Source organism: Sordaria macrospora, chromosome 7 (assembly GCF_033870435.1).
Source record: "Sordaria macrospora chromosome 7, complete sequence".
NCBI lineage: Eukaryota > Fungi > Ascomycota > Sordariomycetes > Sordariales > Sordariaceae > Sordaria > Sordaria macrospora.
In genome coordinates, this window is record NC_089377.1 from 2,829,859 (window position 1) to 2,848,835 (window position 18,977).

At 47.6% G+C, this 18,977-nt stretch overlaps 3 protein-coding genes across 3 annotated transcripts; all 3 read right to left on the bottom strand.

The window, feature by feature from the left end:
* Window positions 1-146: 146 nt before the first annotated feature.
* Window positions 147-983, bottom strand: SMAC4_14119 (uncharacterized protein; the record flags this gene model as incomplete). The annotated part of the gene is made up of 1 exon (XM_066091785.1): window positions 147-983. One exon carries the CDS (start codon window positions 981-983, stop codon window positions 147-149), a length of 837 nt encoding a protein of 278 aa, XP_065947807.1.
* A 6,748-nt stretch (window positions 984-7,731) lies between these two features.
* On the bottom strand, window positions 7,732-9,090 carry SMAC4_14120 (uncharacterized protein; the record flags this gene model as incomplete). The annotated part of the gene is made up of 1 exon (XM_066091786.1): window positions 7,732-9,090. The coding sequence occupies one exon, from the start codon at window positions 9,088-9,090 to the stop codon at window positions 7,732-7,734; it is 1,359 nt and encodes a 452-aa protein (XP_065947808.1).
* A 9,196-nt stretch (window positions 9,091-18,286) lies between these two features.
* On the bottom strand, window positions 18,287-18,457 carry SMAC4_14122 (uncharacterized protein; the record flags this gene model as incomplete). The annotated part of the gene is made up of 1 exon (XM_066091787.1): window positions 18,287-18,457. One exon carries the CDS (start codon window positions 18,455-18,457, stop codon window positions 18,287-18,289), a length of 171 nt encoding a protein of 56 aa, XP_065947809.1.
* Between the last annotated feature and the right edge of the window lie 520 nt (window positions 18,458-18,977).

Sequence of the window (18,977 nt, forward strand, 5' to 3'; positions counted from 1 at the left end):
GTTGAAAATATTCGAACCGCATCCACTGTCGTATAGTACCATGTCTTGTGTTACGGTCATTGCCTCGGGGGCTTGTTAGACGTTGACAAAATTATATTGAACACTATCTGTCTGATCAACAACCGGTTCTACATCCGTCAGGAGCACTAGTGAAAATCCTCCTCCTCCCAATCATCATCAAATGACAAACCTCCAAGGCCGAACAGCAAGTTGGAGTTGATGGCAGACGACGCAGTCAAAGCCGTGGGAGGATTGTTGATGTTGCTGTTGTTTCCCGCAACGGCGGCCGTGGTGCCGCCCGTATTCTTGTTGAGATAACCCATCGCATTCTTCTTGTTGATCCAGGTATCAGGTGCCTTGTCGGGGTCGCACCACCAGCAGTCAGGGGTGCCTGGAACGCGATGATGGCCACAAGAGAAATGCTTCAAACCCTTGTAGACCTTCTTGCCGCAGACGTTACAGGCAACACGCTCATCTCCGTTGCTCTCAGTCTTGATCTCTTTAGTCTCCTTGGTCTTGACCTCCACCTTCACGGCAACCATGTTGGTGTAGTTTTTCTGAGTGTTGGCCAATGTAGAGAGTCTGGCCAAAAAGGACACGGTTGTCAATTCATTCTTGTTCATATCCGCAGCCCACAACATGGCTTCATGGGGAAAAGAGCGCTTAACAGCGTTGAAGAGGTTGGTAAGCTCAACCTCGTTGTTGATGATGTAGCCAACGTCCTTGACACGCTTGCGCAAAGTCTGCCAGCGCATGTGGAAGGCCTCCAAGTTAGTGAAAGAGGAACACTTAATGGTTTGATACTCGTCGAGGACATCGCTCTTGGCCTCGTTGGTGACGCTGGAGATACTGTTCCTAATGAAGTTGAACAGATACTTCGGATCGTCGTTGTCTTCGTCCCAGCCGTTGATAGACAAAACGGACTGGACTTTCTCATCGCGAATGGTGGAATGAATAATGGCCATGGCCTTGGCGCGGTCCATGTGCCACTGATGAACGCGCTTCTCGTCCTCATCTTTAGTTTTGCCATTGACCTTGGGCTCGGGAATAGTTTTGGTCACATAGAGCTTGAGTCCCTGGGAGGCGAGCTCAACCTTGAGGGCGCAGGCTCAGGCATCAAGGTTGCTCTCACCCTTAAAGGGGAATTAAGGTGGCGGCGTTGAAAGACATCTTGTCGGGATCTCTGTTGTTGTAAAATAGAAAGCTTGTCGCGGGGTCTTGAATGTTCTAATCTTCGTGGGTGAAATGTCTCGTCTTGTGTTCTTGTCGCTTGGCAATCTTGTCTCGATCTTGGTGCTTAAATGCGACACGCACTCGATATTGCGACGACGCGGGGTCTTGTTCTCTGGGTTGACTCGCACTCGGTGTTGCTTGTCTCTTTGCCTCTGGGTTCTCAGTACTTGTGATCGCTGCACGCAGCAACGCGATACGATGCGATTGCGTGCAGAGGGCTCATAACCTCTTGGGTTCGTGGGCACAAGAAGTGTGTTGATTGTGCTAAACTAGGAAGACAAGAAAGGAGAAGAAATGTGGAGGGCTAAAGAACACATAGTGGTGCGGGCTGGTGGACCCACATGACAATGTCAGTAAATGGAGGTGGGAAAGACCCCACCAGAACACAAATATATCCGCTAATTGAAATGGAACAGAACTTCGTTTACTTTCAATTTCTCACTAAAATAATTAAAGCTTACTTACGAAGAAAAGAAGGATTGAATGAATGAATAAATGAATTTTTCGACCACGTTCTACCAATACTAGATAATAAGTCGTGCCCGCGACGGCGGCTGGGCATAGGTACATAAGTGCGGGGAAAAAGCCTCTTAGGTCAGGCGCTCGCGTGGCCGTGGGCTTGAGAAAAGAAGGAAATAGGTATAATTACCTCTAATGAAGTAAAATAATTAATATTAATAACAACACTCTACTGAGAGAATACTAGAAGTAAAAGCTTTTTAAAAATACAACGAGCTTTTTAATTAGTATTGTTAACGTGTGGCTAGTACTGTGCCTTGTAACTACCTTGTACTACCTTGTAGTATAGAAGGCTGATTGAACTATTCCTTCTACGGAATCAGTCCACTCAGCCCCCACACAACGTGCTAGAATACAGAGGTTTTTTCACTGTATTATGGGATTCTCTAACTTGTTCAGCATTCCTTCTAGACTAATTTGTCATCATGGAATGCACCACAAGTTCATAGATTCAGTTCATTCCTTTCATGGTATAGTGCTCTTACAAGCACTCCTATCAACTTACAGAAGCTTCTACACTCTGGGAGCTTCTAGATACTTAAGCAATGTTCGTGTATATAAAGATCTCTTCTCTCCTTTAGTTAGTCACTCCTTAAGCAAGCAAGCAAGCAAGCACAATCAAAGCAATACAATACAGTCTACTCCTATAGTGCAGAGTTCATCATGATAGTTGTTACTCACAGTGCAGAGTCCACTCTGCTCTTCTGTCTTGAGAGCAGAGTTCTCTCTAAGACCTCTTTTACAACATCCCTCTCTTGGCTTTGCTGTTACGCTGCTTCCTTTAGCACTGCTGTCGTACTTCCTACCGCTTCCGCTCCGCTCTGCTACAAGCGCATAGTTCACTGTAGCATTTCTATACTGGTGCTATTATTATAGGCCAGCTAGGGCATTGCAGCAAATAAGTATGATCATAAAAGGGGTTTTTTCCTATTTAAAAAGTATTTTCTAATAACGAGAACGAAAAACGCGTTGCCCTTACTTCATTATATTTAATCCGCTAGAAGAAAAAGTAAACCCTATCTAATTAATTCTCTACCTTCGAATTTCCTTTCACTAAAATTAGAAGTTTCTTTTAAAAAGGCAATTCCAAACTCGTTTAATTCGAGACTTCTATATTCAATACTTTGTACGACTAAGTAATTCCAATACGCATACCCAAATCATAGGATGGCTACGTTGAATAATTGAAAATATTACTATCAAATTTAAAAGAAGCAAAGAACTCTATAGTATATATTTAAACAGTCATAAATACTATAATAATAACAGCGGCGTCTATTAAAACTCCATCCTTCGCTCAACAACTACTCCCATTACCGACTTACCTAAAGATGATAATGATAATATATATATGATAATGTGACAAGGGCGGTGTTCTGGGCTTGGAACAGTAGTTCAATTTAGCTAATAAACTAATTTGGTCTCGAAGGCCTTGTTGATCATCTCAACCTTTAAGGGAAGGCTGGGCTTCAAGGCCTTCTTATGCCAAAGGGAAACGGTACGTATCCAGTACGTACGGGTCCTTGTCGCCTGAGGCTCCAAGGTACCTAGTGATCTGCATACATGTAGGTCTTTCTCGTATGACACCAGGAGTGTGGCATATGTCCGTGTGACAAATAATAAACTGTACCAAAACTAAAAACTTAAGGAATCAAAACGAAAGATGCGCTAAATAAGTATTGATAAAAAAAAGGAAATAAACGTTGTGTATAAAGTCTCTACTTTTATTACAAAATCAATAATTATATAGTAATTGTATAATGAATGACTATGAATATTGACGTAGTTACCGTCCTAACTCGATCAATATTGAATTTACAATTATGAAATAAAGGGTCAGAATATAACCCGTATTAAGGAATAGCACTAGAAGTAACACTCATTCTACCGGTAATAAATTAAAATAAAAGTAGCTTCTTTTTAAAATCGAATAAAAGAGCACGCCAAAATAATAAAAAAAGAACCAGGAATAGAGAGCTTCCCAGAACCTATAGAAATACACAATATAAAATGCCTATATATATATTTATATATTGTCTTATCACGCTAAACTATGTACATAGCCTACCCAGTGGGTATGCGGTACTGCCTCCGTTCTTAGTCGGTGGGAAAAACCGTACCGTAGCCGGATGAAAAGCCTCCGCTTCTCTGTTGCACGGACGCCTTGTTGACGCCGTGCCTTCGATGTTTATCTTCCTCTTGGTATGACCTCACCATCATTCCCGAGGCCCGATCTTTGATCCCGCTGCGTTGTCTCCCGACCGTACTCCCGCTCTCCAGAATCCAGAATAAAAGATCAATCTGAATTCTCTAGTGGCTCTTCTGCTTCCTTTGCTTGTTCGATCTTCACTGCCAGCTTGTACTCCTGCAGTCGTCCCAGTCGCAATGCCCAGCGAAGGATTCGTTCCGCCCCCGCCCCTGTCTCGATTCGTCATGGAGTTGTTCAATGTTTGTCGGCCACGTTGGGTCTCCCCATAACCATGTGCCTTCCGTTTCTCTACATTCCAAGACAATATGTTCGAACGTCTCCTTCGCTAACCCGCACCGGCCGTACGGTGTTGTCACCTCCGGCACTCTTCTCTTGAAGAGGAACGCCCGTAAGCCTATCTTGCCCGTTCTGATTTGCACCAGGAGTGAGCTCATATCCTCCAGAGGTAGTGCGGAGATGACTTCTCATCTGTACTGGGCCATGTGTGGTACTGCAGCGTGGCTCCATCGAACCGCGCACGCGCCTCTGCGGCACTCAGCTTCTTCCTTTTGCTCATCTCCTCGGCCACCCTAACATGGCACCTCGCTATCCACTCTTTCCGAGTTGCCGCTTCTAACCACCGTTTCTTTTCACCCGACGTGGGCTCTCTCACCTCCCCCTGCGGTATCGGGATGTCTTGTCTAGGGGCCCATCGCTCAGCCCACTCAGCCTTCGCTCGGCCGCTGACCGGGGGCAGCTGTAGTTGTCTACCTCCCCTTCTACCCTGTAACTCTGTTGCCACCCAAGCTGGCGTTCCTCTAACGAAGGCCGCCGCAATTACAATAACCATCGTACGTGATTATATAATAGAGCGAGTCGCTCCTCAAACGCCCTAACCCTTTTGTTGAGGTAGAGGTCGAGGGGTGGGCAGAAGGTCTCCGTCTCCACACTAAACGTAGACGCGGCCTTGTAAGCGCCAGAGACAACCTTCAAGCAGTTGGTCTGGGTCGTGTCAAGCGCCTTCGCTAGACCGCGTGGTTCCCCGAGCGGCTTCGTTGGCGTGTGGTACGCGGACGCTCCGTAGGCCACTTCCACACCAATTGCCTTTGTGTACACCTCCCTTGCTTGGACGAGGCTACAACCCCACGTTTTCGCCGCCATGCGTGTGAAAGCGAAGATGTGAACAGGGTGAACAACCGCGAACGAATCAATGATGATCTATTATGTAGAGTTCAGACTGTGTAAAGTCTGGAGGTCTAAAAGTAGGGCAAGGGAGGTCCCTGTGCGGTGGGGCCATGGCCAGAGGGAGCCATGGCTGGCCGCACGTGACACGGAACACCTCCAACACACCCTCGTAGACCGAAAGACTCTCTAATAGAGTCGAGATACTATTTACATGGTGTTTGTTCACATGATGGTGGTTCCCTTGTGTTCAAGTCCAGGGAACCTTCTGCTGGACAAGGCCAATCAACTTCACGAACTTTGCGTGCTTATCCGCCTTCAATGCCTTCGTCAATCCGTCTGCTGGCATATCCTCCCCGGCCAAATGGATCACGTTGATTGCCTTCATTTCCGCCTGCTGAACCAACCACTTGTATCGTATATCGATCTAGCGGTTACGGGCCGGCACGTTTACGTTGAACACCCGATTCCTGGCATTCTCGCTGTCTGTGTAAAGGATCTGGTTGGTGTTGACTCCAAGACCCAGGTCTTTCAACATGCTTCCAATCCATTCCAGCGACTTCGCTGTAGGGACCAGATTCACGAACTCTGCCTCTGTCGTACTAGTTGTGACAAGGCTCTGCTTCTTAGATTTCCAGTGGATGGGACCGCAGGTAAGGAACACGACGTGCCCAGCTGTACTCTTTCTGTCTGGAATGTTGTCTGCAAAAGAGGCCTCTGCATATGCCCTGAATTGCAGATCGAGGCGGCCAGCAGTCGGTGAGAAGTGTCCTCCCGGAACAATACCCAGATCTGAATGGCCAGTCAGGTAGCGATAAAGGTGCTTCATCACGGTAAGGTGACGATCGGTTGGCTTCGCATTACCCTCGCACAGTTTGCTGACGGTGAACGTGATGTCCGGTCGGGTACCAGTGGATAAGTAGTTTAACGTGCCTGTGCCCTTGATGTAGGCTTTCTGCTGACCAGAAACTTCCCCACCCCCGTGGATTTTGAAGTCCGGAGGCCAGGGTGTCTTTGTCGGGTGAAGGTCTTGTCCTTTGGCGAGGCCTTTCGTGAACTTGTCAATCATTGTCTTGGTGTATCGTTCTTGTGAGATAAAGACGGTACGCTCAGTTCAATATCTGACGATGTCAAAGCCTAAAAAGGTCCTCACTGGGCCCAGATGTTTGAGTTTGAACTTCTTTTCCAGGGTTCCTTTGATGTGGGTGCTAATCTTGAGGTTGGCTGCTGCCAAGAGGAAGTCATCAACGTAAAGAACCATAATCGCACCCAGGGTATTGTTGACCAGGAGGCACAAATCTGCACCTATGGGTGTGAAGCCTAGTGCTTTCAGGACTGGCAGTAAGGTCTCAAACCAAAAGAGGGGGCTGCGTTTTAGTCCATACAGGGCTCGAACCAACTGGCATACCCATGTGTGGCAATCCTTCTTTTCAAGACCAGTCGGTTGTTCAACGTAATACTTCTTGCCATCCTCAGGAACGAGGGCATTCAAGAAGGCGGTGTTGAAGTCGTATTGTTCGCACTCAAAATCGTTGATGGCCATGATGCAAAGGAAAAGTCTCACACTGACCGAGTTAGCGACGGCGACGTAGATATCCTGTAGATCCCATTTATTGTGTTCAAAGTTGCCGCAGACTACCCATCTCGCTCGAGCCAAATACTCCTTCCAGTCGATATTGTACTTCTCATCATAAACCCATTTACCGGGCAAAACGTGCATTTCCGGGGTTCGCTTCACCAAAGAGTAGACTCCTGCATCCTCCAGGGCCTTGACTTGCTTTTCCATCGCTGGCAACCAGTATGATCTGTAGTTGGCCAGTTTGACAGCTTGGTTGTAGTTCTTGGGGATGGTACGGTCTATTTTAGCGCAAGGAAGGTCATAAAGCACCTCCATGGCTGTCAGGCAGTATTCGGGGATGCGAGTCACACGACTCGCTTCCGCGATGCCATGGAAGAAGGTGGGGAGTTCCGGGGTGGGATCAACAACGTTGTTGTTACTGTCAATGGCTCGCTGAACGTCGTACTTGAAACCGGGTGGCTTGGCCACTGAGCGGCGAGGTTTGCCTTCGCTTACCTCTGGAGATACTGCCGGAGCGGGTTCCTCAGAGGGTTGGCTTCCTTGTGCCTGCTCTGGCTTAGCTGGTTCATTTGCCGTGGTCTCTGGGTGTTGAGGTAATAGTACGCGGTGCAGAAGTAGGTGCGTAGGTGCTTGATCCATGGCTTAATCTCGTCCTTGGGGTAACCAGGAATGGCTCTGCAGAGTAGCTCATGTGGGCTTTTGCCTTCTGGATTTGCCTTTGAGGGCATCAGATTCATTACGGTAACAACGCTTTGAACAACAAAGGACCAGAGATGGGGTGGAATGTTGGGGTCGATTGTGAGGGCTCTGGAGCGCTCCATGATGATTGCTCTAGCTCTTTCTGATTTACCGTTCATCCATGGGGTGTGAGCAGTCGTCTTGTAGATCTGAACGCCCTCCTCGTTGGCCCATTTGTGTAGTTGACTGCTCTGAAACTCCTTGGTTGGAAGTCCCCATTCTGGTCCGCCGTCGAGTCCAACGACTTTGACTTTAAGACCGGTCTGGAGCTCAATCCATTTCTTGAACTGCTTCAGTTTAGTAGATGCCTCGCCCTTGGTTGTACAGAAGTCAACCCAGTGATGACCAGAGGCTTCACAAATGAAGTGGACACAGTATCGTTGTCCCAGATGGTTATGACCTGCTCTCTTCCTGCGTGCATCATCCTCTTGTGCATAGTTGAATAGTTGATAGAAGCGAGCATGACGTCCTTAGTCTCGATTCTAGACTGGTTGAAGTTGAAGGGCTGAATTACTGGAAGCACTACCAGCCCGTTGATGTAATCACATCGAATAGTGCACTTCTGGTTCTGGAGATGAATCTGGTTGGTCTTCATGTCCCAGATCAAGCCGCTTTCAAGCAGTGCCTTGGTTGATAGTAAGTTGGCTGGCGTTGAAGGAGAGTAGATGACGTCTTTGATACGGACTCGAACGTTGACTTTCTTGTTGGTTGGCATTGTTAACTCGACTGTGCCAATATGGTATGATAGGATAACCGTGCCATCACCAATGGTGTGCTTGGGTGGTTCTGGTAAAGGTTGAAGGTCTGTAAACCATCTAACATGGTTGAAGACATTGGAGCCACAACCAGAGTCGTAGACTACCAAGTCTTTCATGGGGTTTGTTGCCTCAGGAGCCTGTTGGACTTCAGCGATATTACACGTTGAATGCTGTAATTGATACTTTGCAGTTGAGTTACTGGAATCAACGTGATTAGATCTCGCTATGGGCTCCTTTTTCCTGCTCCAGTTGGCGGGAGCCGTATCAGGGTCACACCACCAGCAGTCAGCTGTACGAGGGTTGCGATGATGACCGCAAGGGAAGTGCTTAAAGTCGTCACGCATGGACTGGCCGCAGTCCGAGCAGGTAACCTGCTTGTGATTCGTACGGTCCTTGTCGTTCTTGTTGTTTGAATCCTTCTTATCGTTAGTGCTGGCAGTGGAGGTTGTCTTCTTGACTTGGACGGTAAGGTTCGTCATGCGAGCCTCTGTGTTGCCAAGGATTGACAAATGAGAAAGGAGTTGAAGGGTAGTGAGCTTGTCTTTGGCCATCTCTGCTGCCCAGAACTTGGCATCGACAGTGTACTGGCGTTTGACCATGTTGTAGAGATTGAGGACTTCAACCTTCTCGTTGATTTTCAGACCACACTCAGCGACGCGGTTGCGTAGAAGATCATAGCAAACAAGGAAAGAGGCCATGGAATTGAAGTTGGCACGACGAAGGGAGGTGTACTCTTCGAGGATATCCGCGCGAGCCTCGTTGGTAACCTTGCCAACGGTCTTGCGAATGAGATCGTAGAGATACTTGGGGTCAGTGCTGTCTTGGTCCCAGCCGTTGATACTGAGGGTAGTCGTAACCTTGTCATCCTTGAGGGTGGCTTGAATGCTCTTCATAGCCTTGGCTCTGTCGGTACGCCAGATCTTGTGCTCATCAAGTTCCTTGACCTTGTCTGGCTCAGTGACGTCTTTGGTGACATACTCAAGAAGGTCGGCGCATGCGAGCTCACAACGCAAGGCGCGGTTCCAGTTGGCAACGTTGGACTCGACCTTGCGGGGGATGAGGAAGATATCTCGCCCATCGTGTAGTCGTTGTTAGTCATTAACAGAAGGAAAGGTAGAGGGGTGTTGGCTGGTGTACTTGACGGGCCGTGAATGGTTCTCAAGAAGTCGGTCGTCTTGGTTGACTCGACGACGTTGACTAGAGGTGGGGTGGGGGGGTTCGATCGCAGTCGTGTAGCGGTTGCTAAGATTACTTGAATGAGGTCGGTCGCTTGCGACGTTACTGGAGGGGTACTGTCGGTCGCGATGCAACGTCGAGGGCAATATTGGGGGTTTCTGTCGGTCGCTGGCGACGTCGAGAGGAGAGGGTATCGCTGGCGCAATTAAGGGCTGACGATTGTTGCGTCGAAAGGGCTCATAACCTGTGAATAGGGTGAACGACCACGAACAAATCCAATGATTATGATGTATTGTTGTGTTCAGACTGTGCAAGTCTGGAGGTCTAAAACTATGGAAAGAGAGGTTCCTGTGCGGTGGGGCCATGGCCAGCCGCACGTGCCACAGGATACCTCCAACAGATAATTGTTTGCACTCAAATTACAAGTAGGGACGCAAATACTACCGTAAAGGAGGAACTATCTTGGAAAATGAAAGGAAACTAACGCAACGATTGAAAAAAGTATAGGAATTTGCAAAAAAAAGGGAGTTACCCGAATATAGGAAAAGTAAACAAAATAAGCAAACTACTACTATGAATAGCCGAACTTTATGATAGGGAATAAGGTCTTCATTATTTAAAGAAACATGGTAAACGGACTGCCTAAGCAATAAACTTAATTTTCTGCAAATAAGAATCCTCTACTTCATTGCAGGTACAAAAGAATGCTTATTTATATTTCAAATACCTTATATTTGAAAAGAGTCACAAATCTTCTATAAAAGTAAATTTAAAAAGGACTCAGCAAATACCCTATTGAAATAAAATAAAGTATTCTAAAAGGGGAAATTATTAATGAAAAAAAGAAATGGGAGGTGGAAGACATTATGATAAATAAATTAATTCATTACTAATTGAAGTATCAAGTATTTTGAAAAGAAAAGGACCTGGACGGAGAATAGTATGAAATACGCAATTTGCAAAATACAAAAAGAAAATTGCAACTTAGTCGTAAAACTGATTTAAATAAATCCGGACCGCCGAAGCGACTACAAATAGAGGGAAAAGTAATATAAAATAACGCCATTGCGAAAGATTACAAGGATAGTATTGAACCGGAGGAAGGGGCAATGGTGGAAGGATTGAGGAAATTAAAAAGAAAAAAGTAAGCGTTAATGGAAAAAATGAAAGTATTAGTAATTAATGGATGATGAATTTGGTTGCGTAGTATACTAGTATCGAACAATAGTCTACATTATTGCCGAAAACATACTAGGACCTAATAGCATTTAGGCTCTATTTAGAAAGTAACCTGTTCAAATATAATTGGGGGAAAGGTTATACTTTTTACGCTTCTAAGGATTACGATACAATTAGATTATATATAAGGTTACAACATTCGGCTTCGACTTTATTTAACTCTCTTTTATATAACTAGTGATTAATTGCCTCTTATTAATTTTACTATTTCTTTTCTTTCGGCTTTAGGGTTAAGCCTTTCTTCCGAAGGGGGGTGGATATTATAATACAATTGAATAGAGTACCGATTGGCTACTGGGCAATTGACCATGATACATCGGATGGAAGGTAGCTTATCTTACTGCTTATTGACAGGGCTTATGGACCGGGAAGGTGGACACGGGTAGTAGAACCAGTCTTATATGTCCGGATTCACGATGCCACCGTTGTTTATTTCCCTCTCCTTTTTTACACTTGATATTACGTTGATGTGTAATTCTTAGTCTTGCAGTCGTATCTCTCGTAGGATCACGCTTTCACAAACTTACGTAAACGAATATCCTTATATTTCTACTATTAATTATGTCAGGACGTTCATTTGGGTAATTATTTTCCGTTTTATAATTTCGGCATACGCCTTATAATTCAATTCCCAATTTAATGAAATATCCCGATACCGTAGCGGGAGGTGACAGAGCCCATGTCGGGTAGAAAGAAACGGTGGTTGGAAGAGGCAACTCGGAGAGAGTGGATAGCGAGGTGGCATGTTAGGGTGGCCGAGGCGATGAGCAAAAGGAAGAAGCTGAGTGCCGCAGAGGCGCGTGCGCGGTTCGATGGAACGACACTGCACAGCTCTCCCCCAAATAATTTTTTCTTGGCACTCGCTGTTAGTCGGTTGTTAGCGGCGAAGCCAAGAACTACCCTTTTCTGGTGCCTTTGGGTGCCTTAGGGCTATCAATGGCTTAACTCACCATTTCGACCTTCGGCGGAGGGATTCTGGAGCGTAGACCTCCGTCTACGACAACGCCGGTAGCTCTCGAAGCCGAGCTCTTCGACAATATCTACTATTTGAGGAAAATAAAGGGGCGCCGAAGATAGTACCGTTCACCGGGCACAAGCCGCATCGAATGACAACCATCTCGAAAACTCTGCCTTAGGACGCCGCTTGCCGGACCCAAAACGGCTGGGCCGCATTCTAATCGCTATATCTTCTTCGATCCTAATGATATCGACAACCACATCGACTATCTCCTTTTCAACTAAGGGAGGACGGCGGACCAGTTTTGGAGGTTTCTCCCCTTGAGGTTTCCCTCCAACGGCGTTGACCTCTATTACTTCAAATCAGCTACGGGATTTGTGGGAGTGCGTGCACGGGCGCGGACAGGAGGGCTCAGCCCGAGAAGCAAATGCTGATTGGGGCCCCTAACTAAGGCATCTCTTTTCGGGGGCAACGAATTTATCTGGCTTTAAGCCGTGGTTTGCGCTCTACTTTTTGGGGTTATAGAGGGAGGATTTGGGCTCTTTCTTGTATCTATTCCGGTAGCTGTCGCACGTCTCATGCCCTTCGGGAGGCGGAAGTAGACGTTAAAAATAACAACAACAACAACCAAAAAAAAAAAAGGAACCACACTGCAGTACCACACATGGCCCAGTACAGATGAGAAGTCATCTCCGCACTACCTCTGGAGGATATGAGCTCACTCCTGGTGCAAATCAGAACGGGCAAGATAGGCTTACGGGCGTTCCTCTTCAAGAGAAGAGTGCCGGAGGTGACAACACCGTACTGCCGGTGCGGGTTAGCGAAGGAGCCGTTCGAACATATTGTCTTGGAATGTAGAGAAACGGAAGACACATGGTTATGGGGAGACCCAACGTGGCCGACAAACAATGAACAACTCCACGACGAACTCGAGACAGTGGCCGGACCAACCATGGTACAAGGACAACAACCCATACCTCGGACTACCACGCAAATACCTAGCGAGGTGGGTAGAAGAACGAACGGGCCACTGGGACTTCCACTCCTATCACGAGCGTTTCAATCCCCCCCCCCCCCCCCCCCCCCCCCCCGAGACGTTCCGGTACTGCACATGCGGAGTACCCCGCGAGAAAGGACACTTTTTCGTATGCCCACTAGTTACCTACCGCAACCCAAATGCGGCAGAAGACACGCCGAAGGCCTTCGGCACAAGCTACGCAATATTTCTCACAAGGATTCAAGCCCTCAAGGACGAGGGATACACACACGTCCAGGTATTACGAGGAGGAGGCTACCAGGGGATGAGGGTGGCGAGAGCCAAAACCCCCGACCAGGACGACGAGCCACTGCCATCCGCAGAGGTGCTTGGTCTCTCGGGGTCAGGAGGCCTGGAATAAAGGTGGAAACACACAGAAAGAATTAGGGTTTTTCCAGCCCACGGCCACGCGAGCGCCTGACCTAAGAGGCTTTTTTCCCCGCACTTATGTACCTATGTCCAGCCGCCGTCGCGGGCACGACTTATTATCTAGTATTGGGAGAACGTAGTCGAAAAATTCATTCATTCATTCATCCATACACCTATTTCTTCCTGGCGCTTTGTGATTTAGAACCCTGTCTCGAGCATTTTGCTGTCCGTATATAGTCATCGTGGCCAAACTTCTGAATTAGGGACTTCGTATACCTGGCTTGAGATACAAAGACTCTTCGTTCCTCCCTATTCCTTACGATATCAAAACCGAGGAAGGTCTTCACTTCTCTCAAGTGTTTGAGCTTGAAATGGGCCAACAGTTGATCCCTGATATCGAAAATAACCGACTTCGTTGGTGCCGCAATGAGAAAGTCATCAACGCAGAGCACCAGGAATGCTCCCAGCTTTGTGTTGTTGAATAGGCAAGTATCGTCGCTGACTGGCTCAAAACCCAAACTTTTCAGAATGGGCAGGAATGTTTGAAACCAAAAAAAGTGAACTCCTCTTGAGGCCATACAGTGCTCTTCGAAGCAGGCAGACCCGTCTGTTCCGTTTCTCCCGTGGTCTCTTCTCTAGTCCTGTTGGTTGTTCAACGTAATACTTTTTTTCTGAAGGAATCAGGGCGTTCAAGAACGCAGCATTGAAGTCAAACTGGTGACGATCCAGATCCAAACCGCCTTAATAGCCAGAAATATCTTAACGCTTGCAGCGTTGGCCACCGCAGCATAGACTTCCTCTGTGTCCCAAGAGCCTTGTTCAAAGTCACCACACGCCACCCATCTAGCTCTGGCCTCCTTCGTTCTCAATTCTAGGTTTTCTTTCTCATCAAAAACCCACTTTCCCGGCAAGACCGTCATATCTGGCGTAACTGGGACCAGGTCGTAGACTCCCCTGTCCTCCAGAGCTTGAACCTGCTTCTTCATAGCAGGTTTCCAGTATTCTTCGAAGTTTGGTCGCTTTCTGGCTTGATTGTAGTTCTTAGGAACATTTTAGGAAGTTTCGAGATCATGTATTGTATCACCTTAATCACCGTCAAACACAGCAGCTCAATGCTTTGTTGAATAACCCCTCTTTCTTGTAAGTCAAAGTAGAAAGAGGGAACCACTGGATTGCCGTGTTCATCCCTCTGAACCGCGCGGTTACTGTCAATTACCCTCATTTTATTGGTCATATCTGCTGATGTTGGTGCCGCTCGTCTCCGGGGTCTGCCAGAGGCTGTCGTTGTTAGGGCTTGGTTTGGTGCCTCTGCCAGAACCTCCGGTGCCGGGTTTCTCTTTCTCAATATCGTGAGGGTCAACAAAAGACGAGTTCACAAACGACTCGTCGAAAGGCAAGTCTTCCTCGTGCTCCTCATCCTTTTCCTCACCATCGCTATCCCCATTGTTGTTAAATGGTTGCAGTATATCTTGATCATTGTGAAAAAATTGAAATGATAGGTCCCCCTCCCCTTCATCTCGCTCAATAGATTGCAGGATATTAGATTCGTCTGTTGTTACTGGTCCCCGTGGTGTTGACTGCCATAGCTCCCGCATTATTTCTTTTGTCGGTGTAGGCGTATTCGAATCCTCTCCGGGTGACGTGCCCTCCGGTCCCACTACTGGGTTTGATGGGTTTTACAGGTGAACTGGTTGGTTTTATAGAAGGGGTTGTCGATCTTAGGGATGGGCTCGTCGGGCTCAGAGATGGTGTTATCGGGGCATCGGGGAGGGGAGTCGTGTTCTGGGTGGCTGGTGCCGGCATAGTACTTGGTGATGGCGTGGGGAGGGTAGTAATTGTGGCGTTGGATTTAGTAATGCCCAGTATTACTTCCGGTGTTGAGTCTTCTGGTTGAGCCGTTCGTGGCTCCTTTGGCTGGCTGTCAGTAATCGTTGTCCACACCTTCTTCTTGCTTTGCAGCACCTCCTCCACCGGCTCAACAGATTGATCTGAGAAGACAGCCGCGTGCTCAAGCTTTTTTTCTTCTTGGCTTTCTTGTGGAGATGTCTCCAGGAACCTCACCGCACTTGCTTTGATGAGTTGCATCAGTGCGTCGCACTCGTTCTTTAAAGCTCCAGCATTAGCCAGTTTTATACCGGCATTCTTACAAGCCTTCAAGGCTTGGTCTTTTCCCGCATGCATCAGTCGGCGATGCATTATGTCGTAGCTTACCGTAGCCATCAAGGCCAGGCCAGGTGCTTGACGACGGTACTTCTGATCAATCTCTTCTGGTAGTAAAACTGGTAGGACAGGAAGATTATTCACCCAGTGGCATTGTACCTGTTGTCCCTGATAACACCCTTTGTTGAATGTAATCTTATTCGTTCCCATATCCCAAATCATGTCGCTGTCAACAAGACCTGTTGTCGTCACTGGCGTTGATGGGGAGTATATCGCATCCTTGATTTGGGCCAAGATGTAGTCTCCTGTTGTTGTGGGGAGCTTCAACTCAACCACCCCAATATGATAAGACCTAGGTCACTGGCCGTTACCCACTTGATGACTCACTGACCTTGGTAAAGGGTACAGTTCTGCAAACCATTTGACATCGTTGAAGATATTTGATGCAGATCCACCATCGACTATCACCATATTTCTATACAATGAGGTTGTCTTGGGCTCGTGGGCACAAGAAGTGAGTTGATTGTGTTAAGCTCAGGAGACAAGAAAGGAAAAGAAATGTGGAGGGCTAAATACAATGGTGGTGTGAGCTCATGGACCCACATAACAAGGCCAGCCAATGGCAGAGGTGGGACAGGCCCCACCACAACACGCCCCCGTAGCCCGAAACAGCTCTCAGGGGTCCATCATCATGTAAACAAACAGACTCCCATGCTGTTGAGATCAACCCATGGTTATAACCTTCTTTCAAGCCTTCATCCATGGAATCTCCTTGTCCTCCAATTCCAGCAATCTTACGAATCTTGCGTGCTTGTCCGCTTTCAGTGGTTTTGTCAGTCCATCCGCAATCATATCCTCGCCCTTGATATGTAAAATGTCGAACTCTTTTGCTTCCACCTGTTCCATGATCCATTTGAACCGTACATCTATACATCGGTTACGACCAGCATTGTTTCGATTCAACACCCGGTCCCTGGCGTTCTTGCTGTCCGTGTAAAGGATTTTCAAAGGCGGTTGGCCGTATCCCAGTTCCTCCATCACATGTGCGATCCACTGAAGTGACTTGGCTGTTGGAACAAGGTTGGTAAACTCTGCAAGTATCCGAGTTCACTGGTTCAAAGCCCAATTCTCTCAAGATGGGCAATAAGATATTAAACCAATAAAGAGGACTGGCTGTCAATTCATACAGAGCTCATCTTAGTAGGCAAACCAAGCGATTTACACCCCCTTGGTCCTTTTTCCAAACCAGTCGGTTGCTCCACGTAATACCGCTTTTCTGCAGGTATGGGGGCGTTTAATAACGCCGTATTGAAGTCAAACTGATGGCACTCGAGGTCCAGGACTGCCATGGTGCAAGGAAGATCTTTACGCTCGCTGCGTTTGCCACAGCCGCGTAGACATCTTCAATATCCCATGAGCCTTGCTCAAAGTTGCCACAAGCCACCCATCGTGCCCTTGGGTCCATTGTCTTCAAGTCCAGGTTTTCTTTCTCACCATAAACCCATTTCCCAGGGAGGACTTCCATGCCTGGTTCAAAAGGAACCAGACCATAAACACCCCTCTCCTCCAATGCTGCCAACTGCTTCTCCATAGCCGGCTTCCAGTATATCTCGAAGTTTTCGCGTTTCTTTGCTTGGCGGTAGTTCTTTGGAATGGAGGATAAATGAGTCTCAAGATCATGCATCATCACCTTAACCGCCGTCAAACACAGGGTCTCCCCTTTGTCAAGAATCACTCCCCTCTCTGGAAGACCATGGTAAAAGATAGGGAGTTCACTAGTGGGTTTGTTGTTGCTGTCGACGACAATTTGCTTTTCGGTTAGCGTACCCGGTTGCGGTGCCGCCTGGCGTCTCGGCCTCCCCGTTCTTGTCACCTCCGCCCCCGCAGATGCGGTAGATTGGTCCGTTGTCGGTTCTTTCTCTGCTGACAGCCCCCCTTCCGACTCCGGCAACGCCTTCTCCGACTCCGTTGTCGCGTGTTCTAGCTCCGTGGGTGCTGATTCTCAGTCCGTCGTTACTTTTAGTTGTTGCGTGATTCTTGGTGGTTTTGACGGAGTATCCTGGAGTGGATCTGGGGATGAGAATGCTGATCTGATCTGGTTTTGCCTCGGTGGGATAGGGTCTTCTTCGTCAAGATCATGAGGGTTAATATAGGGCAAGTTATCGAATGGCTCAAAGTCGTCATCGTCATCGAAAGACTGGAAGTCATCCTCTTGGTCTTGCTCAGTTGAGGTCATCACATCTTGGTTCGCATACTGCGGGGTTGCTTTTCAGGACACTCGGGGTTGTGTTCCGGGTTCTTGTAGTTCCAACCTCGGAACGCTCTGTTGTTCCCTCGGACCCTGGATTTGTCTCGACGATCCTAGAGGAATTGATGTCGGGCCTAGAGTTGAAGCCCGCGAACCTGGAGGGGTTCGGTCCGGACCCAGAGGTTGTTGAGTTGGGCCTGGTGACGGGGTTGACTCCTCGGAGGAGGAAGTTGTTTCTGCTGATGTTTTCGATGGGGCCGGGGATGGTGATTTGGGTTCTTCTTGTATCGTAGGTAGTGTTGTTATTGTTGGAGATGGTTGTTGAGCTAATTCTGGCGCTGGCGTTACACTTGGTGATGGTGTTGGAAGTGTTGAGATATGTTTTGTCGGGGTAAGGCCTAAGATTGAATCAATCGTGTGTTCCTCCTGTTGTTGATCCGTCATGGTAACCGCTTTCTCTTTTCCCTGACTCCTCTGTGTCACCCACCCATGTGGCTCAGGCGTAACACTTGGTCCATTTATCAGCTCCTCGGGTTTGGGACGTTTTGCTGTAATCCAGACTTCCTTTTTGCTCTGCAGAACCTTATCCACCTCCTCCATCGACTGGTCTGAGAAGAATACACTATGCTTGACGGCCCTCTCCTCTTCTGACTGACTACACACAGAAAGGATTAGGGTTTTTCCAGCCCACGGCCACGCGAGCGCCTGACCTAAGAAGCTTTTTTTTTCCCGCACTTATGTACCTATGCCCAGCCGCCGTCGCGGGCACGACTTATTATCTAGTATTGGTAGAACGTAGTAGAAAAATTCATTCATTCATAGATGAATCTTCAAGGAACCTTACGGCACTCGCTTTGACCAGTTGTTGATATTCTGGGTCCCAGATGTAGAAGATCCTCCCATTCAAGTCTGCATAACCAACGAAGTGGCCTCGTCTCGAATGCCCCGCCCATTTGTCGCCTTATACCCTTCTTTCTTTCTTGATATGGTAATATGCCGTGCAATAATATGTTCGGAAATGATGGATACTGGGCTTCGGATTCGGGATGCCTGCTGCTCTGCTGAGAACTTCATGAGGACTGATGTACTCTTTGTTGGATTTTATTGGAAGTATGTTCATGACCCTGACTACCGCATCGACGACCAAAGGCCATAGTACGATAGGGGTGTCGTGCTCGATTATTGTCGCTCTTGATTTTTCCATCATCGCTCTTCCTACTCTTTCTGGTGCGCCATTCATCCACGGGGTGTGTGGTGGTGTCTTTATGACTTCAACCCCTTTTTGTCGTCCTCAAGCCATGATTTCACTGTTATGGAACTCCTTCGTACCAAAGCCAAACTCTGTGCCTCCATCCATCCCCAGAACCTTTACCTTCAGGCCGGTCTGGAGTTCAACCCATCTCTTCCATTCCTTAATGGCTATCAACCCCTCGCTCTTCTGTCTTATCATCTTTACCCAGTGAAAACCGGATACCATGCAGACAAAGTGCACGACGTGCTTAATCCCCATGTGACCTGCAACGTTGTGGCTCCACGTATCGATCCTTACGCACTCAAGTGGTCTCGTCGCAACTGGATTTGACACCTTGTAGAC